Genomic DNA, 21,569 nt, shown 5'->3' on the forward strand with positions numbered 1-21,569 from the left:
GGCTGGATGAAAGAATCAATCAATGAGACTTCCTTGCCCAGGACCACCCCAAGACCTGAGAGATGCAGCGAATGCATGCGCACACACACACTGCAACAGACCCATGCTCCTCCCACATAAGACTGGCTATTCCCCCCACTGATTGGTAACAAAAAGTTGGATAAAGATATCTATGAGGTAGGTAATAGAAGTCCACAAAAAATAAAGATGATGTCCGCAGAAAGATGAAAATTGGACTTTGGGGGATTTCACAGTATGTGCTGCCTCCTCTCTGCAGAGAGGGGTCTTGTGATATCATGCCAGGAACTAGCATCATCAGCTATAGTTCCCAGCACAAAGGGAATTCCCCAGGGAAGATACATTTTGCAGGAAACAACCTGTGGTGTTCAGAGTAAGTTATGAAGACTCTGAGGGGAGAGTTAGAAAAACAAGAAGCAACTATATAAAGAAGTTTAATCCAAATAACACAAACAGGAGAATTCTGAATTACTCTCCAAAACCCTCTGACTTCTGGAAAATTGCCAGTGAGTGCATGAGTGTTGAAGAGGTGGAGCCCCTTATTTCAAGGCGGGAATTGGAAAATCATGTATTGTCTTTTGTACTGTAATCTATGTGGGGCAAGGATTGTCATTTCCTTGTATATGTCTCTATAGTCAATGTGGCCCTGACCTGGTTGGTCTGTAAGTGTTACTGCAATATAAATATTAAAACTAGGTGGTTTCCCCTCCTGGGGGATCCCAGAGGATACCTACAGTTTATCTTACCTTTGTCCATCATAACCACTCTCCTCACAGCAAAGATAGGTCATGATGTCTTCATGTCCCTATAAACATTACTAAGATCTGCCAGAGGGATGATGGCTGTTGTTCCTATCCTTTCAAGGGCAAAGGACACATTCTCCACTGTATTCCCTGCTCCAAGAAGGGAGACTGGGACCAAAATCCAAACCCAAGCCTCCTGCATGGCAGAGTACAGCAGAAATCACTAAGTTTTCTGGGAAAACAGGGGTTTTGTTAGAAAATTTGGCCTTGCAGGTTCTAGCATGACCTGTGCCATTTAAACTAAATTAGTTTGTTTTATTTTGGGCAAGTTCTATGGCCTGTGTTACATAGGAGGTCAGACTAGATGATCACAACCAGATGATCAGGTCATGGAATTCATGAATTTATTAATCTAGATTTCTTTCCCCAGTCCACTAGCTTGAATGTATATTATTATGAGATGTGTGGATTCAAGCTCAAATTTCAATATAATATTCTTAGCAACAATAGCAATAAGAACACTAATACTTTGCAGTCTTCACACCTTCCATTCAGGGAGCTCAACATTCTTTACAAATATTAATTAACTCTCTGAGGTAGGGAAGTATAACTATCGCTTTTTACATATGGGGAAATTAAAGCAGTGAGAGGTTAAAACCAACATTTTCAAAAGTGTTTATGAATTTTGCGAGTCCAACTTGAGATGCCTTACAGACCAATTTGCATAGGTGTTTAGCACCTTCAGCTCCCACTAATTTCAGTTCTGCACCTCTGAAAATCAAGCTCTGGGTTTCTCGAGTTGGGCAATCAAATACTGAGGCACCTAGAATTAGTCTTTTGAAAATTTTAGCTTAAGTGACTTGGCCACGATTACATGGTGAGTCAGTAGCAGACCTGGGATTTACACTTCCTAACTCTCAGGTCTACCTCTTAACCACAAGACACCTCTTCTCAGTCCCTTCTCCCCTGCATTTCCCTCAGCAATCACTTTCATGTAGCAGACTGGATTTTCTCTACCTGTAATTGCTAGAAGAAAAACAGCCTTCTATATAACAGAGACTGTAACCTGCTTGTGGCAGGTTGAGGTCAGGGCAGAACAAGGTGGAGAATCAGAGGGTAAATTGCTTAAACAAAACTTTTACAACCAAGTGTGTGGCTTAAACCAACCCTGTAGCTAGGAAGGATGAAAATTCCAGCCTGAAGCCCTGACTTCCTAAACAAACATGATTGATCTATTTCTCACTCTTTCTACCCGGCCCCTTCACCCCCTCCTCCATCCCCTGCCCAAGCCTCCACGCACCCACAGAAAGCCTTTTGACAGAATTTTCTGCCTGCTGTCCCTGGTTCCCATCTTTATGGCTGAGACAGCAAAGCAAGGAGGCCAGAGAGATGAGATCAGCTTCCCCAAGCCTCTTTCCTTTGTTTCTTGTCACTAATTAGAGCTCATAATTAATTTGGCCATTGAGACTAAGCTCCCACCCCCATAGGTGTGCAGGGATGTCACTAACAGGCCCTGGGAAACTCACTTCACAGGAAGCAGAGATTTTCACCCAGATAGTAATAACCCTTTCATCCCTTGAAAAGGAGAAGTTTGTTACACATTTTAGAAATACACAATTGGAGATGAAGGAGAGCTGTTGGGTAGATATCTAGTCCACCCCCTATGGGCTAGAACAGGATTGGTCCATATGCTCCTCAATGTTTTGTCAGATCTAGTTTTAAATATCCTTGGTGATGTAGCTTTCACCACTTCTCTTGGGAGACTACTCCACAGCTTAGTAGATTCTCAGGAGCAGGAAAGATTTGCTGAGGGTTTCCTTGGGCTCTCCAAATTTTCATAAACTCATTCCTAACCTAGTATCCTCCATGATCCATCAGAACGCCCTCATTCTCATTCACACCCGATTTAGGGCCAACTCACAATTCTTCATGTTACAACCACCATCCTTGTAGAAGAGGAGACCTGGACTGGACCAAACTCCAATCAGAGGCTATGAACACTGCTTCGTGATCAGCTTACCTAGAAGTTTGCTCTTAAGCAAAATCAGGCACTCCCCATGGTCACTGCTGAACTAAGGGCTTGTCTACATGGTGAGTTAGTGCACTACACAGGAAGCCAGGTGTAAATCTACAAGAAATAAGCTTGGAATCTTGTTCGCCAGTTTGAAGAGAATAATACATCACCTAGGTCCTAGACTGAAATTTCATGTTTTGTTTTTGATACTAGGTAAAATAATTGGTGTGTTCCTTTAACTTCAATTTGGAGATGACTTTTTATCAAAGGCCAATATATAGTCTAACATGGTATAGTGGGAACACATGAACCTTGTAAATGTGTCACCCCATTAAAAAGAGAGATGAACTACATTTGAACAAAAGTTTCTGGAAGAATGCTAATGCTAGCGGCTGAGAGAAACTAAGTTTCTTCCTTGGACCACAGCTGGTTCCCTTACACCAGTGAGAAACGAGATTTTGGCCCACTACTTTTCCCTGCTCTCTTGTAGTATGTAGATAAAAGCAATGTGAGTGACAGTCATGACATAGAGGCTGTGGTATCAGTTTGTAAAGAGGTGCCACAGAGAGACCACAGGTTACTAAGCGGACATAATGAACACGATGGCCCAAGTACCATCCTAAACTTCCATTGATTTTCATGGGACTGGGGATTTACTGGAGAAATCACATGCTGCTGAATTACTTGATTGACACTCAAAGTGAGTGACATTTAGTTACACACCAGGAAACCCCAAGGCCTTCTCCTGCCCCAGGAAACAAGCTGCTGAGCTGCTAATTGCAGTTATGACTATAGAGATCAAACAAAATCTTTTCAGATCTTGGGCATTACAGTTGATTCATCCAGGTCACGGTCTGAATGGGGACAAATAAATCCCCCAACCCAGCAACATGAACAGTTTAATAAAGACTTGTTTAGTCAAGCTTATTAACAAAGTGCTCCCCAGCTCTTGAGAAGGAGGGGTAGTTCTGCATTTTCAGGAAGGACATAGTGGATGATAATTTCAAACCCAGACTACCTCTGATGTGCTTAAAATTCATAAGCAGGTTAACAAGTTTGTCTAGAGATGAGAGAGTCATCATAAAACTGATTGATAAAGGAATCCCTCGTGTTCCAAAGCCTTCACAAAGCTGCAGCCCCCTCCTGTGCTACTTCAATACGGAAACTTCTGCAGCAGAAGCTACAGGGTGATGTGTTATTTATTTTACACGTTTTTCTATGGCGTGCATCAGCATGGCATCAGAGCAGCTCACAAAGATGAATGACTGTATCCTCACAATAGTCTTGAAGGCTAGGGAATTATTATCATCCCCATTTTACAGACGGGGAACTGAGAAACATGGAGATTAAGTGATCTGCCCATCACCACAAAGGAAGTCTGTGGCAGAGCAGGAAACAGAATCTGAATCTCCAGAATCTCAGTCCAATGCCTAAACCCTCTTGAAAGTTAATTTTCCCTCTTCATCAGAATCAGCATATTAAGCAAACATTCCCATCACATTATAAGGATGTCAGCTTGAAAGTCAATTCAAAATTTAAAAGAGCAGTCACATATGACACCTATGCATTAGAACCCCTCCATCCCCCCAGCAATTTTTGTGCACTCTTAACCACATTTTCCTGTCTTTTAACGTGCTTGTCTTCTCCGCTGTTGTGCTACAGACTGACACAAACAGGCGAAACTGACTGACTACACACAAAGTACTCTCAAACGCACCAAGTAAACATACTCAATTATAGTATGTAAAGTTTTCTAGACAGATATGTGATTTTCAAGTTGATAGTTTCTATATCAAAACAAAGTCCACAGGCACCTAGGTGATGTTTGGCATTCTCAGCTCTTTGAGGAGGTGGTCGTGAAAGAGTGAGGATTATCTACATTCCCAAAACTTCAATGGATTAAGATTAGAAATGGTACAATAGCCCACTCTAGGCTTTAACTTCAGCACTGCTAAATTTTTGGTGCAATTTCAGCAATCTTAGTAATATTCTCTGGGCCCTGCTGAAGGAGCTCTGTGAAGCACTTTAATCACAACATTTAGGGCCTTATTCTGAGCTCAGTTACATCTAATATAATTCCATCAACTTCAATAGAGTTACTCCAAATTCACACCAGTTTTAGTGGGATTAGAATCATGCCATTAGGGTTTGTAAAACAGAAGGTTTGGTAACAGAAATGATTTCATGGTTTAAAAAATAAGAAAAGACAAAAAGACAAAATAAGAAAAGACAATTATTATTCTTATTACTTATATGTCCTCCTGCAGTGCTGGAAACCCAAACACAATAATCAAATTGTTTTAGGCTAGAGCACAAAAACTAGAGAGTGGGACTGACTAAAAAATTGCCAGCCTAATTGCATCCTTCAGTGAAGTGCAAAAATATATCACGAGTGGTGAAAATTAAATTACATTTTTGTACACTTTCCATTTCTGTAGCAAAACTTGTTTTATTAATATAAACAGCATATAGCTTTTTTTATTTTGATAGTATCCCTTTAATTAATTACTGACTAATATTTAAACATCATAAATAGAATAGCTCTCAAGTTCCTAAGCAAAAAGAAATATATATATTTGCACTACTTTGGTTGCAGTGTTTAGCGTCACCATCTAGGGAATGATCAGTTCCATCACCCTGTGCCGCTAGAGGTCAGAAGGGCTAAGGAGGCAACATGGTCATCCTTTCGGGAGTGAATGGTGGCTCCTTGCATCACCCTGCTGTAGTCTCTCAAGCCATTCTGAACTGGAGAGAGGGTCCCTGTTATTTTGTGGGATGGGGAGCAGGAATGTGACACCCCAGAAAGGAAATAAAAATGAGAAGACAGAGACAAACTTGAGGTGGGGGAGGAAGGAACTTCTCAGGCAAAACTAAATATTTTTAAAATGCAGCTAGTTAGTGGATATTCAGTGAATAAAGATTTCTTTAACCAAGACATCTTTGCATTATACGTAAACAGTGGAGCTTCGATCAAGCACTACAGCACAATAAGCCATCCTGTTGGATCCTAGAAATCCAGGTGAAACACACACATGCTTTTATACAGTACCTAGCAAAATGGTGCTTCAGGGCAGTTTGTGCAATAGACAGGCTTTGGGACTGTCCTGATAATTTAACAGCATAACATCAGAGTATGTAGTAAATGTTTGCAGCCAATGGTTTGGGAGGAACACAAATGATCTTATCAACATATATTATGGCTTTTTGCACCCTAAAGGATCCCAAAGCACTTTACACATGTTTCTAATTGAATCACAAACAGATAGCTACACCCACTACCCACACGCAGCCACCTCTGGGACAGAATGCAGGAGCTGTTTAACAGCACATGCAATAGCATAGGACAGCGAGTGAAAAACACATTTCCCCTCAATCCCAATGAAACTACCAGGGCTTTTAGGAAGAGAGTATCCTATGCAACTATCTGAAATGGAATTTCACTGGGAAGCCATTGCTTAGAACCCTTATTCTGCAAAAAGCACCATGTGATCTTTAAAAGACACCATGCTCACAACCTCAATTTTATGACTTCTCAATAAGACAGATGAACAAGCTTGATCTCATCTGTCACAACGCCATTTGCCGCATCCACTTCAGCACGCTGTGAAAAAAGGATGTATCCTACCTGTCCACTCTCTTATTGTCTCTCATTTCCTCCCTGTGCTGAAGCAGAAATCAAAAGGCATCTGTGCCGAGGTTTCCAGGTGCATGCTAGAAAGATTGCAGGCAATCTGGTCACATGGCATCTGACTTGGAATCCACTTTTGAACTAGGGTTTAATCTTAAACACCTTCCCTCACTGAAGAAGGCCTCCAGCAGCTTCTCTCCCTCCCACTTTGTAAGGAATGTGCCAGTTCAAACTGACCTGATTTTCTTTTTACCAGCATAGACAGTGAGCTATTGCCTGAGTATGGCACCCCCTTCTTTTCCCTCCTCACACCTGTTTGTTCCATTAGTTCAGCCTTTGGTTGTTTAGATATGCAAGACAAACTGGTTTTGTTCTGTGGATGCAGCTGGACTGTCAATCATGGCACTGCACAGAACAAACCCACCCCTATCCCCCAGCACTCCCTCTCTTCTCCCTTTCCCTCATCAGCAGAAAATAGCCTGGAGGAAGGAAGAAGGACAGGGCTGGGGACAATAGGTGTTCATAATGGCAACCTGTTTGATACATGATACAGTGGCTTGTTGTAAGTACATCTTGCAGGAGGTGCAATGATCAACAGGCCAGCAAGTCTGCATTAGGGACAGTCTCAAAAAGATAGCTGAGTTCAGCATCACCTCTGCTTGGCTGAGCAGTTGTAATGTAATCTACACAGAGCCCTAAGTTAGTACAAGCAAGGAAAGAGTGCACTATGGAGTCCACAGAAGATGGCATTTCAGCTTCTAGCTCTCTTGGTGCATGGAGTGCCTGCTGTAAGGAATTCACACTAAACAAAGAGGCTGTGTCTATACTTCTCCCCATAAAATTACAGCTCCTGGAACAGTAATGCTAATGTACAGGGGCTGTTGGGGTGTTTTAACGACCATACCGTCTGACCCTGTTCAGTGGTTATTAAAATACTCGTTTGCACTTCCACCATTGCTGCAACACTGCTCTCTGCCAATGTGTCTCACCTTTGTCCTGCCAAAAACCACCTGCAGGGGAGTTCAGTCCTCATGGTCCATTCTGTTCCTGGACACTCAAACAACTATTGCTAGACAGGAAATCAGGGTATCTCCGGGATGTTTAATCCATGCAGGGTATAGACAAGACGAGGACACAAAATGTAAAGAGGAGCTAAAAAAAGGACTCTGAGACCTGCAATTTCAAACTGAGCAGAGGCAGTCTGAAGGAGAGTCCAATCAGCAGGGAGTAAACCTGAGTGAGCCATGTACAGAGGAGGCAAGCTCACTGCATTGCCGGCACCCTCTTAGCTAAGCGTAGCATGCTCCCTGGTCTCAGGTAGGGCATTTAATGTTGTTTAACTAGATAGCGTCAAAGGCTGGGGTCAATGGCTGGGGTCCTGCTGACAGAGGCTGAGAGAGGAAATGGTGGAGGTTGGGGGTTCAGTTACATTGGCTGCTGGGGAGATGTACCAACTTGGCTTTAAGATATTCACATAAAGGGGTAAGAAAATCCAAAGCAACTGCATCTGTAGATTGAAATACCTGCTCATTTCACCCTCCGTGGAGACTAAGAATTCAAAAGGTTTGCAGAGAAATCTTCAGGTCTCCAAGGATACATGAAAGTTCACACTAATAATGTGTTGCTGGAGGCAACCAAGCCTGCATAAACAAATCAATCCAAGGGGAGGAGGCAAGATGGGTTAATGAGAGCAAAGCCTCCAACAGAGCCCCTTACCTCTTTTGTGTAAACTTTCCCAACCAGATCCTAATTCTACAAGGCTAGAGAATGCTCTGATACAGAGAAAGTGCTGCAAAGCATTCTGGGGGAACCTAATGTCCCACTTTCAGAGCCAACACTCTGTACAATACAGAGAGAACTCTGCCTTGCCGTGCAGTGAAGCTAATGTGTAGGCTGGCATGTCAAACAAACACCCTTCAGTTGTCTGCTCGGTTTTGCTGGCCTATAAACCTGGAACACCCTTTGTACTACTCTACACGGAATTCATCTCTCTTCATTCACATTTTTCCTGAAGAGTCACTCCTAACATGAAGCACACAAATGCGTGACAATTCACTACCCCATAGGTATCCTTGTGATTTTTGCACTGAATGAGCATTCAGCCAGTAGGCTTTTCAGTGCACAGAACTGTGGTTCCCTATGGGTTTTAGTGAACAAAGCCAAGCACACTGCTAGTACCTAAATAATAACACTAATTTTATTTCAGTTTTCTTCAGAATCACCACTCTTCATGCTACATCTTCCTTGTGAGAGCAGTGCACTCACCACTGCAGATAACTGTGTGCTGATCTCATAACAAATTTCCATAAAATAGGATTTATACTAAATTGCGAAACTGCCCCTTGAAAAAGTGATTGTGGAAAATGGACTATATAAAAATGGCTCTGACTATTCTGCATATCTACTCCCTGTGTGTCTGAGTTGCATTTATAGACAACATTCAGTTTTTACTACTGCCAGCCCCACAGAGCCAAAAACAGCTATGGGAGAACTAACCAAGGGTCACACATGAACAGTACCTTAGATAATAATCACGACACCTAACCTTAAGCCACCAACTTTGTATGTTCTGTCCTGTATTACCAGATCTGCTTTGATAGTGCCACTGTCCTTCTAGCATTCTAGTTTCCAGCTTCTTGCACTTCGTATGGAACACAGAAGATACCCAAATGTTAATTATCTGTATTTAGGCCACTCACACTTGTATTAAACTATATCACTGCTCCAAAATCAGCTTCAGGACATTTCTGGAAATTATAGCAGTGAATCTTGTAATTTCCATTCCATTACTGAGCCTCGACTTGTGATAACTATCAGCAATCCTCAGGGCTGGAGCCAACAGGTGTCTGTACATGCACAAACCTACTTAAACATTCTCCAAAGATCAGATTTCAATCAACAAGGAGATTCCAACATGAGATTACAGCCAGGGAGGTTAGAATTTTACTGTCTGAATACAGTGATTTATTCTTATTTTGAGTGCCACTGAGCCTGTGAGCATGAGTGAGCACACACGTGAATAGAATTAAAAAGGGAAACCAAGTCTAAAATCATTCCTGACCACCATGCACATTCCTGACCACGATAGAAATAAATAATAATGAAGGTAATAAAAAATGTGAGTGACTCCGATAAATTCCTTTCCCCAGTCAGGAATTGAACTCCAAACCTCATCACATTAATTAGGTTTCTCTTATTCTCTTGAATCCTCCTGAGAATGCTCGATAAAACATTCATGGAAGTACTCTGCTATCCTCTCCCAAAGATTTCTAGGGATGGCAGTCTTATTTTTTCCTCAATGCTAGGACACTTTCCCATGCCAGTCCATGATAACTCTGCTCTCTGCACCTTTGTTACCCTCAGGACTGAGATAAAAATCCCACCATCTATGAAAAACGGTGCCAGTATTCAGTGACATTGCCCTATATTCATAGTTTGATGCTACTGAGCAATTCCCTTCTCATTACCCTCACCTTTGGCGGGCCATACTATTCATGGCTAGCACTCTGAGTGATGCCGTGCACAAGCACTCCCAAGCAGAAGTGTCAATAGGCATGTCTTGTTTAAAACTTTAGGGTAGCAAGGGAAGGGAGTTCTGAATCTTAGCTTTCACTTTCCGTTGTGACTATATGGACGATGGTATCGCTGTGTGTTTTAGCTGCAGCTGCTGCCATTGTGGCTCCTCCACATCCACGGAATCCCTGAGCCAGAGAAGGAGGAGAAAGAAGAGGACTCGGAATGACATGTTCAATGAGATCCTGCAAGCTAGTGCTGCACTGGACCCTGAGCATAGTGCCTGGAGGATGAACATTGTGAAAAAGCCTGGAGAAGGAAAGCACAGAAAGGAGAAAGGCCCAGGAGTCCCCGCAGGAAAAGGAAACAGAGATGCACTGGGTCATAATGAGGTTTCTCTGGCAGCAAACCCAGATGTTGTAGACCAGTGGTTCTCAAACTAGGGCAGCCGCTTGTTCAGGAAAATCCCCTGGGGGGCCGGGCCGGTTTGTTTACCTGCCGCGTCCGCAGGTTTGGCCAATCACGGCTCCCACTGGCCACGGTTCGCCGCTCCAGGCCAGTGGGGGCTGCAGGAAGCCGTGCAGGCCGAGGGACATGATGGCCGCCCTTCCTGCAGTGCCAAAACTTCAAAAAAGACAGTGTACTGAATGGTAGCGGATTGCACACTGGGATAACAGGGTTGCCAATTTTGGTTGTACATAAGTCTGCAGGTTTCATCACGTGACATAATCTTTAATTAAAGATTAACCCTTAATTCCTGGAGACTCCAGGACAATCCTGGAGGCTTGGAAACCTTATGGGAAACCTACCCATGGTGCACTGCCCTGTGCAACTGTACACGCACTCCTGGTGAGTATGTGCACCGCTGGCACAAGGAGCAAAATATGCACGCGGACAAGCAATGTACTAATTATGGTGGGTTTATGCCCATGTAACTTGCATCGACCAAAGTTTGTAGTGTGGTCATGGCCTTGTTCAGGAACAAAAGTCAGATGCAGGTTCACCTAGCCGTGCTGGGCAGGTTCTCTCTCTCAGCGGGCATCAAGAGACAGGATGATGGTGAATAGGCTGTTCTCTCCACCAATCAGAGAACTGGTAAAATTTACTCAACTCTGGGGAATACATGGATACAGACTCTCTTGCTCATTTTTCCTGTGCTATTGATATTTTATTTTCAAAGCAGATTTAACCACAGCATTTCTCACACATACACATAAATTTCTGGGCCAAATTAATCTTTGGTTTCATGGCACTGAAGTTACTGAAGACCTGAAGCTAGGAACAAATTTTAAATCCATATATTCATGTGAGAAGGGTTTTCTTTTTCTTCTCTGCCGCCACCACTGAGCTCTGCCCTGGGAACAGAACAATCACATTCATCTGAAGTGAAAAGACTCACTAAACCTAATAATGAGCTGTCCTGAGATGGGAAAGGCAAACATGGGAGGGGAAGGCTGAGCCCTTGCATCTCAGAAATAGCCCCTGCTGGAGGATAATGGCAAGCTAAACCAATGTAAGCCAAGTTTAAACCCAAGCATGAGTGTCTACACCAGGGGTAGGCAACCTATGGCATGAAGGTGGCACACGAGCTGATTTTCAGTGGCACTCACACTGCCTGGGTCCTGGCCACCGGTCTGGAGGGCTCTGCATTTTAATTTAATTTTAAATGAAGCTTCTTAAACATTTTAAAAACCTTATTTACTTTACTTACAACAATAGTTTAGTTATATATTATAGACTTATAGAAAGAGACCTTCTAAAAATGTTAAAATGTATTACTGGCACGCAAAACCTTAAATTAGAGTGAATAAATGAAGACTCGGCACACCACTTCTGAAAGGTTGCCGACCTCTGGTTTACACACAAAACTGACCACTTTCACAAACCTGCTTTAACATCACAACTTTAGTTAAAATTGCACACACTTCAGAGCCTCTCTTCATTAGAGACCAGATGTCTAAGAGAGTTCAGCTGCCATTTAGGCACCAAAATCAGTAGCCAGATGTTCAGAAGAGCTCAGCATGGAGCTCTTTTGACAATCTGGCCATCAGTGTCACAATGCGAGCTGCGGGGTACTGAGCACTGCTGAAAAAATTGTAAGTGGCCAAATTGGAGCTGACTTCTGGCCTTGACTGTGCGTACGGAGCACTTGAAAATCTGGCCCAAAGCTCACTGGAAATTTTTAATCTAGGTGACTACTTCAAATCCAGGTTGGTTTACACAGCACCATTAGGTGGCTTACATGAGTTGGGAATCTCAGTTCAGCAGACAAGTGTTCATGTCACAAAATCCAGTATCTCAATTGTCAATCTGAGAGGCCAAGGGCTGAATGAACAAAGCAAACTGAACTTCCCCTCCCCCTTAGTAGCAGTTCCTGCAAGGCTGAGTCATATTTAGGGAGGGCAGTATTGGAGAAGCTCACTCTGTTGCTGGCCATCCTATATCTGCTATGGGGCTAAGTAGAGGACTTTGTACTCAGGGCTGTCAACCCAGCCACCACTAATTTCACATAATTAGGGGGAAAAACAGATCTTGTGGAATGAGCAGGCATGGTCTTGAAGTTTGGGCTATAATAGATGGAAAGTACTTAACAACCCTGCCCCACAACCCACAACATTTGGGCCCAATTAAGGAACAAAGGAGGCAGGAATCCAGAAAAAAAATGACAAAGTCAGAAAATCAGGAGAATCCTCTAAACTCCAAGTGGCATAAAGGAATGAACTGTCAGTGTGGGAGAAGCCAGAGATTTTGCCTAGATAATCCCCTCATTTTTCCTTATTTTATATTAAATCTGCTTCCTGTTTTCCCCCTGTAGCTCAATGAAAAGTTGGGGCTAAAACTGATCATCTAAACCCCTCATCATTGGTGCACAGCATACCTCAATTTATCCAGATAATCCCTTCAGTTTTTCCCAGGCTTTAGGTGATACCACATTAAGGTAGAAATAAGGCAATTCTCACATTTTGGAGTGAGAACTTTCCCCTAGTCTGCTGTGTGACCTTGCCTGTCTTTGGGGTGAACTGTAATCACCCCTGACCATTCCTGCAGGAAACTCCACACACCATGCCCACACACATTTAGGATAATATACCCCTAACTGCCAGAGCATATGAAATGAGTTACAGCTAACAGCAGCTTGTGCTACTGCTGAAACCTCATCGATTTCCCCGCCACTCCGGATCCACCTCTCCCATGTCATTTATCCATTCTGGGAGACAGCTATTTGCCAGAATTGCAGGGTCATGCTCTATGTGGCACAGATATCTATCTCCAAAGGGAACTCACTGTGTTATATAGTAAGACGAACCTTCCTGAAGAAGCACTTGAGGAGAATTTACTTTTGCATTGTCCTTGCCTCCTGTCCATCGTGCAGCTATGTGCTGCCAAGAGCTAAACCTCAGAGACCAAACCACCCTGCTGATATGGCTCCTTAAGTTTTTTCACACCCTGGTATTTAACCAAAGGGCATGATCCTGGGAGGTGCTTGGTGTTCTTTACTCCCAGAAACTTCACTGGGGCTAGGAGGGAACTCATCACCTTACAGGATGGGACCTAAACACAGCTGTTCTCCTTTCAATACAGCAGTTAGATCCAGCCACTGCAGGTATAATACCAAGAATTTCTATCCTCAGTTACGCTGGAGATTGAAACCCTTCTGTTGGGCTGAAAAACCCCAACTGAACTCCTACTTCTACAGAACCTTGTGGCTTTCTGCAGTGCATTACAGAGCATATGGAGCCAAGGTAAACATGCCAGAGCCTGAGAGCTGTAATAATTACAAACACAAATAGCGGGCTTTGCCTAGCCTAGCTCACCTCACTGGCATGAGATGAATTACAGAGCATCTCCCCACAGCTGTTCTCTTGAGGTACTGCCCACAAAGGAGAGGTCAGCAGTTCAGTCCCAGGACTGGGGATGGAATGCTGTTCACTTTCCCCTCAGTTGCTATGACTTTACTGAAAAGTCAGTAAACAGGCATGGAGAGAGAAGCTAGAAGGGGATGGGAAGAAGTGGTCCTTTATTTTTTGAATCCATCAACAACTAGCTTTACTGGGAAAAGAAAAAAAGAGCAAACAAGTGAGCCCAAAATTCCCAAAATAAATGGCTTTCCTCTGCCAGAGGGCAAACAAACAAATGGAATATGGCATCCAGCAGCTAGAGTCTTCAAGATTAAGCATACCTTCTGCACCCAGAACCGTTCAGTGCTCTCTCATCCAGAGCCAGGCTGCTTCCTTCCTGTTCAACTCCTGTAGTACCATCCCCAGCGCAATTTACGGAAGTAAAAGAAAAGAAAAAGAAAAGAAAAAGAAAGATAGATCCAGGAAATCAGCTTGGGCAAGCTTGGTACCTTGTGAAAAAGCTCTTGAATCCCATCCAGTTAACTAGAGATAAGCCTGAGCCAAGCACACCTGAACTTCGAGGATATTTTGATATGCATCTGAACTTAATGGCTCACTCCCATCTCTATAGCGGGCCAAACCAAAATTGTAGATCCAAATGGTGATGAAGTTTGTTCTGGCTCTGGAGCCAAACTGTATACTTCAGTTCTGAACAGATCCAAACCAGGTGAGTTTAGTTGAGACTGTGAAGAGACAGAAACACGTAAGAAGTGCTGTTTGTCTTACCAGCTGAGTCTGCTGCAGAAGCCCCACCACTGGTCAGGTCCTCAGTATTTATCGACTGCAAATCTGTGTAGGAGGGGGCAATGCTTTGGCTGCTGGTGTCCTCTGAGTTGGTTGTCCAGCTGCTCTCTGAGGCAAGGGGTTGTCTCTCAGAATAATCTGAGGAGGGAGAAGTCCAGCACGGTGCTCCTGATGGAAGGGCTGGATGTGTGAAACAAACAGAAATTTAGTGAGCTGGATCACACAGAGTTGCAGGAGGGCAGATTTGAGGGGGGAGAGGAATATGAGTGGCACTAAAGATCTTTGGGATAGAGGAGCATGACAGCCCAGTGATTCATTAGCATGGAAGGGGAAGGCTTTGTAACAGCAGGTTATAATTCATTAACCCTTTTAACCTCTGGAGAGGCATCTTCAATTCCTGGTTTAGGTCAGAATTGTCAGCCTGGACCCCATTTGTTCATATCACATGGCTTGGTATAATTCAGCCTGACAGACTGGCTATGCCTGGGAAACAAGCAGGAGTAGAATAACAAGTCGTCAAGAGTGAGATGCACTGGCAGAACAAGGTGCCCAGGACTGGAACAGCAGGGAATGCTGCAAATCAGGATTGTATTACCCTGGCATAGCTCTTGTGGGAAAGCTTGTAGTAGGCCTGGCTCTATAAGTCCCTGGCTTAGTAGTAGGCCTTATTCTTAACTGCATCACACTGTTGATTCATGTTCAGTTTGTGATGTACTATAACCCCAAGATCCTTTTCAGCAGTATTACTATCTAGCCAGTTATTCCCAATTTTGCAATTGTGTATTTGACTTCTCCTTCCTAAGTGAAGTACTTCGCACTTCATTGAATTTCATTTTGTTGAATTCAGACCAATTCTCCAATTTGTCATGGTCATTTTGAATTTTAATTTGTCCTCCAAAGTGCTTGCAACCCCTTCCAGCTCAGTGTCATCTGTAAATTTTATAAGCATACTCTCCACTCCATTATCCAAGTCAATAATGAAAATATTGAATAGTATCAGAACCAGGACTGACTCCTGCAAACCCCACTAAATATGCCCTCTCAGTTTGACAAAGAACCATGACATCTGCTACAATAAGAACAGCACCTGGATAACACCATGACTGGCACTTTATTAACATGTAGATATAGTTACATGAGAAGCAGGAAAATGGTGACTATCTCCTGCCTTTCTCTGGCAAGGAAGACCGCAACTATTGCAAAGTTATACTCAATTGGAATACTGACCCTTCATAAACATAGCTCCCATTTCCTCAGATGTCAGAGTTACATAGTTATTTTTATAATACCTATTGAGATTCAATTGGCTAATGTGTGTCATTTGTGCCTTCTTCTGGATGGAATCAGAATTGCTCAACTGTGTGTCATAGACCTTATACTGCTGAGGGCTAGAGTAGATTCTCCTGTAGCTCAAGCAATTAGGCGTTGTGATTCTGGTGGAGGAGGATCCATACCAAGTTCTATTCTTGCTGATGCTGGTAAGTTCTGAGTGTCCATGTCATATAACAGTGAAGGTCCTACCCAGCCAATTTTATGTAATTAACCATTCTCCTTCAGTGCTGTCCACTCAAAAGTACCAGCCAGATTAGGCTCCTGCACCATGAAAATGACACAGATTATAAAAATAAAATTAAACTGACCTGATGATACAACCCAGAAATGGCCCATATTCCTGATCTGGTTCAGATGCAGCCTCAGACAGTAGAAGTATCACAATCTCAGCTGACTGCATTAGAGTTTTGCTCATTTGAGGTCAACTTGTATCAGCTTGCCAGATTTCAGTGCCAAATACTAGCCCCAGCCTAAACCTGATCCAGAGATGACTGCATCCTCAATAACTCATCTTTAGTGAAAATGCATTGTACATGTTTTGTTTTGTCCACAGTAGTGTTAGACCAGTTACAGCAACAGAACAGACAGTTTTAATCTAAATCTGATTTGTGGAGTATGGAGAACCTCCAAATTCATACAAGCCTAGAGCTGCATCTGAAAGAAATAGTGAGAATGCTGGGAGAAACTTGACTCAAGGTATAGAGATTCATTAGCAACGTACATAACTATGAATGCTAATCCTTATTTTTGTATTGCGTGGGTATCCACACAGAACTAACTTCTCTAAATCATGACCTGCATACTTTGGGCTTGGCATAAAATGTGCTCCAGATTCCCTGGGGTATGATTCTCTTATTTGGTTGTTCCAAAGACATCATCAAGAATATGGAGGGAATGCCCTCAGAATATTGCACACTCCTCCAGGGAGAGAGATTGACACAGAAAATACATGGTTACTTACAACAGAACTGAATACTTTGGCCTAGGCCAGCCCACCTTTCATCAGCTCAGAAGGTTTTCTTTACTGCATTATATTCTCATTTCTTAATTAGGATCACCTATTGCTTCTGACTTTAATCTTAATCTTGGCCCACCTTCTGCTTTTCAAGTTATTACATCTATATTTATTACATAGAGAAGATAAAAGGCTGACTGCATGTTGGCTATAACCCCAACTGCTAATCAATATGAAATTTAGGATACCCTAATTCCTACACTTAGGAATTTGTTGTCTAATCTCTGAACCCTAAATTATTCCCTCATCCCATAGTGTACATTCAGCTCTCATTAGATTCCATTCACTTGCTGGCATGTTGGAAGATATGGCAAAAGAGGATCTGTCTGTATATTTCTAGTCTCCAGAAGATTAGTCATAATGGGGACACAGGGACTGAATCTCATGAAGAAAATACATCTTGAGCATATATAGATAAACTATCCAAACTGTGCCACTACCTCATCATTTTAAGGGTGCATATATCTTATCTATATCTACACCATTGCCCTCTAGTGGACAGATTCCAATCTACTTGTGTGTATGCAAGTCTGGGCTACTAGACTGGTACCCGACTGGATCAAGATTAGTGGTCATGGAGCAGAATGTCAGGCAGTCTATTCTCCATTGTGCATGACTGACCAACAAGCATAGTGTTCAAGTTACATCACAACAAAATCATTGCAAATGTGCGATTGCTAAATCTGCTTGGCTAATGGGTAGAGATGAAGCCTTTTAAAATGGGAAGATGCTCAGAAATGAAAGGTGAGTGTATGGTTATAAGCTCTGAGTTCCCCTAGCAATTGAGTTACACATGGCATGAAGTGTCTAGGAAGCCAGACTTGAAACTTCATCTAAAATTGTTTTGACACACACAACAATATCCGTCAGTCATAGCAGACAGGTTTGTAGGAGTGGTTTCCATAGGTGACCTGGACAACTGACATGAAAGGAGCTTTGCAAAGTGTAGTTTGTACATTGATCTTAGAAGATGACTAATCATTTTATTAAAATACCTTAGAGATAAATCAACAGTAAAAAAAAAAGGACTCAGATATGAAATAAATTAATTTTGATTAATGCAGAAAGATGCAACTTTAAATAATTCAAGTGTGGCTCACTTGTTACATTCAGTATTTTACAGAATCAGGACTTGTCTAAACAGGGAAATTGACCAGAATAGTTATTGAGGAATAAACTATTCCACAACAGCTATTTCAGAATCCTTCCTATGTGAACAAGGTGATTTTATTGCAAAATAATTACTTCTCTTAGGAAGCACACTAATTTTTCCAGAATAAAGCAACTTTTATTCCAGAATAGTGTTCACATGGGGAGTTATTCCAGAATAGCCATTGCAAAATAGTTTATTCCTCTATAGCTATTCTTGTCAATTTCCCCATGCAGACGAGCCCTTTGTCTGGTCCCTCACCATTAAAACTTAGAACCCTACAAGGTATACGTTATTTTAACTAATGATTCACTCTAGACTACATGGGTTAAACATCAGTTCAAACAACTATTATGTATTGATCTGAAAACACAAGACATGTTTAGCTTTTCACTTCAGAGGCTTCAACTTGTTTCGACTTCTCTACAGACAGTCCTGCTGCTCTCACGCTTCTCAATCACTGACATAGGGCTCCAAAGTGAGCAAGTCTTTCCTTGAAATCAGACTCTGAATGTCATGAGGTGTAATGCTGAGATCTGTTAGCTGTGCAAATTCTCAGCAATTTGCTTGTGTTGCAAGACAATTGACAGAATTGCCCCAATAATGCACTTCATCCTGTATCACACCTAGGGTACTGACAGTCCATTATTTCTGCACTCAGAGACAGACTTTTCCCCCCCGGTATGTATATTCTATCTTGGTTTCCCAAGGCACCTTTCTTAGTAAATTGAGTTGTTTTTTTACAAGCAGTTGAAGAGGCTTAAGGAGTCATTCAGCTATAATTTCTATGCTACACTGAATTCAAGAGTGAAACTCATGGCAATGATGTATCTAACTGGGAACCTGCTAGCTAGGGCCTGTTAAATGACAAATGTAATTGTTTTGATTATTTACACATCACAAGAGGGTTTGGATGGTTCTGTTGTTGTGCCTTGCCACTTCCTCAGTACCAATATAATGGGCTATGCTAATGATGAGGAAAAAAATCAAATTCTCTGTTTCCACCAAAAGGAGGAAATAGGAAAAGAAAAAAAAAAAACCAGAATGTGCCACTTGTTAAAGATTTCTGTGTCATTGCATAAAATGCATTGTCTTCCCAGGGACAAATCCACCTGACCTGGTTGCTGTTGGTCATCTATGGATGGATTAGAAAAAGCAAAAAAAAAAAAAAGTATTTTAGCAGCATAAAGATCACAAGCGTTTGCCTGGTGTTGTGGCATGGCCAGATTCGTTCAGTAGGATTTTTTTTTTTGATAGTTCATCAAATAAAGACAACTTTTATTATGAGGCTCACATTATGTGCATCTTTCTTTTCCGGTTTCTATTTCCTCACCTCACATTTAAACTTCTCATTCCTGCTTTCAACACCCTTAATGACTCTGCTTTGTCTGTACCATGGAGCCTCCTCTCTTTGACTCTCCTGAACGTCTTCTGCACCAAAAATAATGCCCATCTCTATGGCCATTTCTTTCTCCCACTCCAGAGCATTTTCCCATCCTCAGACCTGTGCACTGGATGCCTTCCCACCATGTCAAGCCTCCATCATAATTTATTTTGAATCCTTTTTACAAATCTTCTTCCAGGACAGCCATAAAATGTGAATTTAATACTATTCTTCAAGTGCCAGTCTTTTAGACTGCAAGCACCTCAGGACAGGGTGACTAGATGAGAGACGTGAAATATTGGGACGTGGGAGGGGAGAGAGGGCATGTGTGCTGGCGGAGCAACAAAAACAAAAAAAACCCAAAACATCCAAGAGCCGGTGGTGGAGGAAAAAACAAAAGCAACCTCCCCCCACCACCCCCCCCCCCCGCAAAAACACCCAAGAGCCGCTGGAGCATAGGAAAAATTGATGGTGGCTGAACACCCACCGGCAGCTCCATGCTCCACCCCCGCCGCACCAGCTCACCTTTGCTCTGGCTCCACCTCCCTTGCTTCTCCCCCCAGCGCTTGCGCCACCATACAGCTGATTAGCGCAAGCCTGGGAGAGAGGGGTGAGGAGAAGGAATGCAGCGTGCTTGGGGAAGAGGCAGGGCCAGGGCGGGGATTTGGGGAGGGATCCATTGGGGGGAGGGAGGGGTGGAGTCGGGGCAGGGCCGGGGTGGGTTGGGACAGCCGGGCACAAGCCCCCTCCACCTGTGCGCCGTAGGACAAAACATCGGGATAATTCACGTCCTGACCGAACATCGGTCAAGACGCGGGACAAAACAAGTAAATAATCGGGACAGTCCAGATAAAATTGGGACGTCTGGTCACCCTAACAGGGACTCTCTCTCTGGGTGGACTGAACAGGGCCAAGCACATTGTCAGAGCTAAACAAAATAAAAAATAATATTATAGCACTGCAAAAATCCGTGTCTGATACAGCATTTCCCTTTCCTGTGGCCTGTGCTGCCGTCGCTCCAAAGGTTCTTAAAATGCATTTTGCAAGCAGTTCTCAAAACACAGTCTCAGCCAATCAGCCATGCAGCCGCTCAAGTGCAGAAAAAAAAGAGATGGAATATTTTGTAACAGTGCCACAGCACCAAAAAAAAACATGGTCAGGGTGCTGAGCCTGCATAACACTGCTCCACGCAGCTGGTTACACAGGAAAGAGATTTCAAACAGTCTTTCCCTGACTTAAGTAAAATATAAGTAGCAGATTGGCGTCAGGAGAGTTTCTGATACTCTCCCATGCTGTAACCAGCCACTCACTATTGTTCTTATCTGGGCCACTAATTACAGGAAACTCTAATAAGGCCATCACCGTAGAATCTACTGAAGGCACCATATACATAGCTAAGAGTTACAGCAAACTCTACCTGCATTAGGATCTTGCCTTTCCATTCTGCCTGTAATTCCCATTCCAACTAAGGCATCACTGGATGGTAGTCACCCTCGAAAGTCACCGGCCAGCCTACCACTCTTTTATTGGGGCTGAATCTATATAAAAAGATGTGACTTGCACATGAGCCCCGAGTGGCATGACTGGAGTTAAAAGATAGCCCACCAGGTTCTCTCCCCCATCCCCATCCCAAAAGCTACACTTCAAGGACTGCCTCCTGCAGTGTCCCTGCTGCCTATGGTAAGACATGGGGGTTGGGGGGACTGGGTGTAGCCCATGTTTAAAGGTTCTAAAGAGCGGAACCGCTGCCTTGAAGTGGATGATGAATAGAAACAGAAGGGCAATGTGCTCTCTTTGGTTAGCTCCCCTTTGGAGGTGGGCTGTGGACTGATGGACCAACTGCAGTTTCTGAATGGCCATCATAGTCAAAGCAAGTTAGGGTACATTGCAACAATTCAGCATGGAGGTGACAAAAGCACAGCTCTCTTAGGCTAGGTCCATATGCTGGAGGAAAAGGTTCAGTCTCCTGTCCAACCAAGATTAAAAGCAGACTCCAGGAGCAGCAATTAGCTGAGCAGATAGCTAAGGGTTAATGTTTCTTTTACCTGTAAAGGGTTAACAAAGGGAACCAAACACCTGACCAGAGGACCAATCAGGAAACTGGATTTTTCAAAGTCAGGGAGGGAATT

General features: G+C 43.0%; 1 protein-coding gene across 1 annotated transcript in view; it reads right to left on the reverse strand.

Moving 5' to 3' along the window:
* Nucleotides 1-21,569, reverse strand: part of STON2 (stonin 2) — a 113,358-nt gene that overhangs the window by 79,638 nt on the left and 12,151 nt on the right. The window contains exon 3 of the mRNA XM_032797588.2: nt 14,542-14,739. Coding sequence (XP_032653479.1) covers nt 14,542-14,739 — 198 coding nt within the window. The remainder of the gene's footprint in view (nt 1-14,541; nt 14,740-21,569) is intronic.

This window comes from Chelonoidis abingdonii, chromosome 4, assembly GCF_003597395.2.
Source record: "Chelonoidis abingdonii isolate Lonesome George chromosome 4, CheloAbing_2.0, whole genome shotgun sequence".
NCBI classification, from domain to species: Eukaryota; Metazoa; Chordata; order Testudines; family Testudinidae; genus Chelonoidis; species Chelonoidis abingdonii.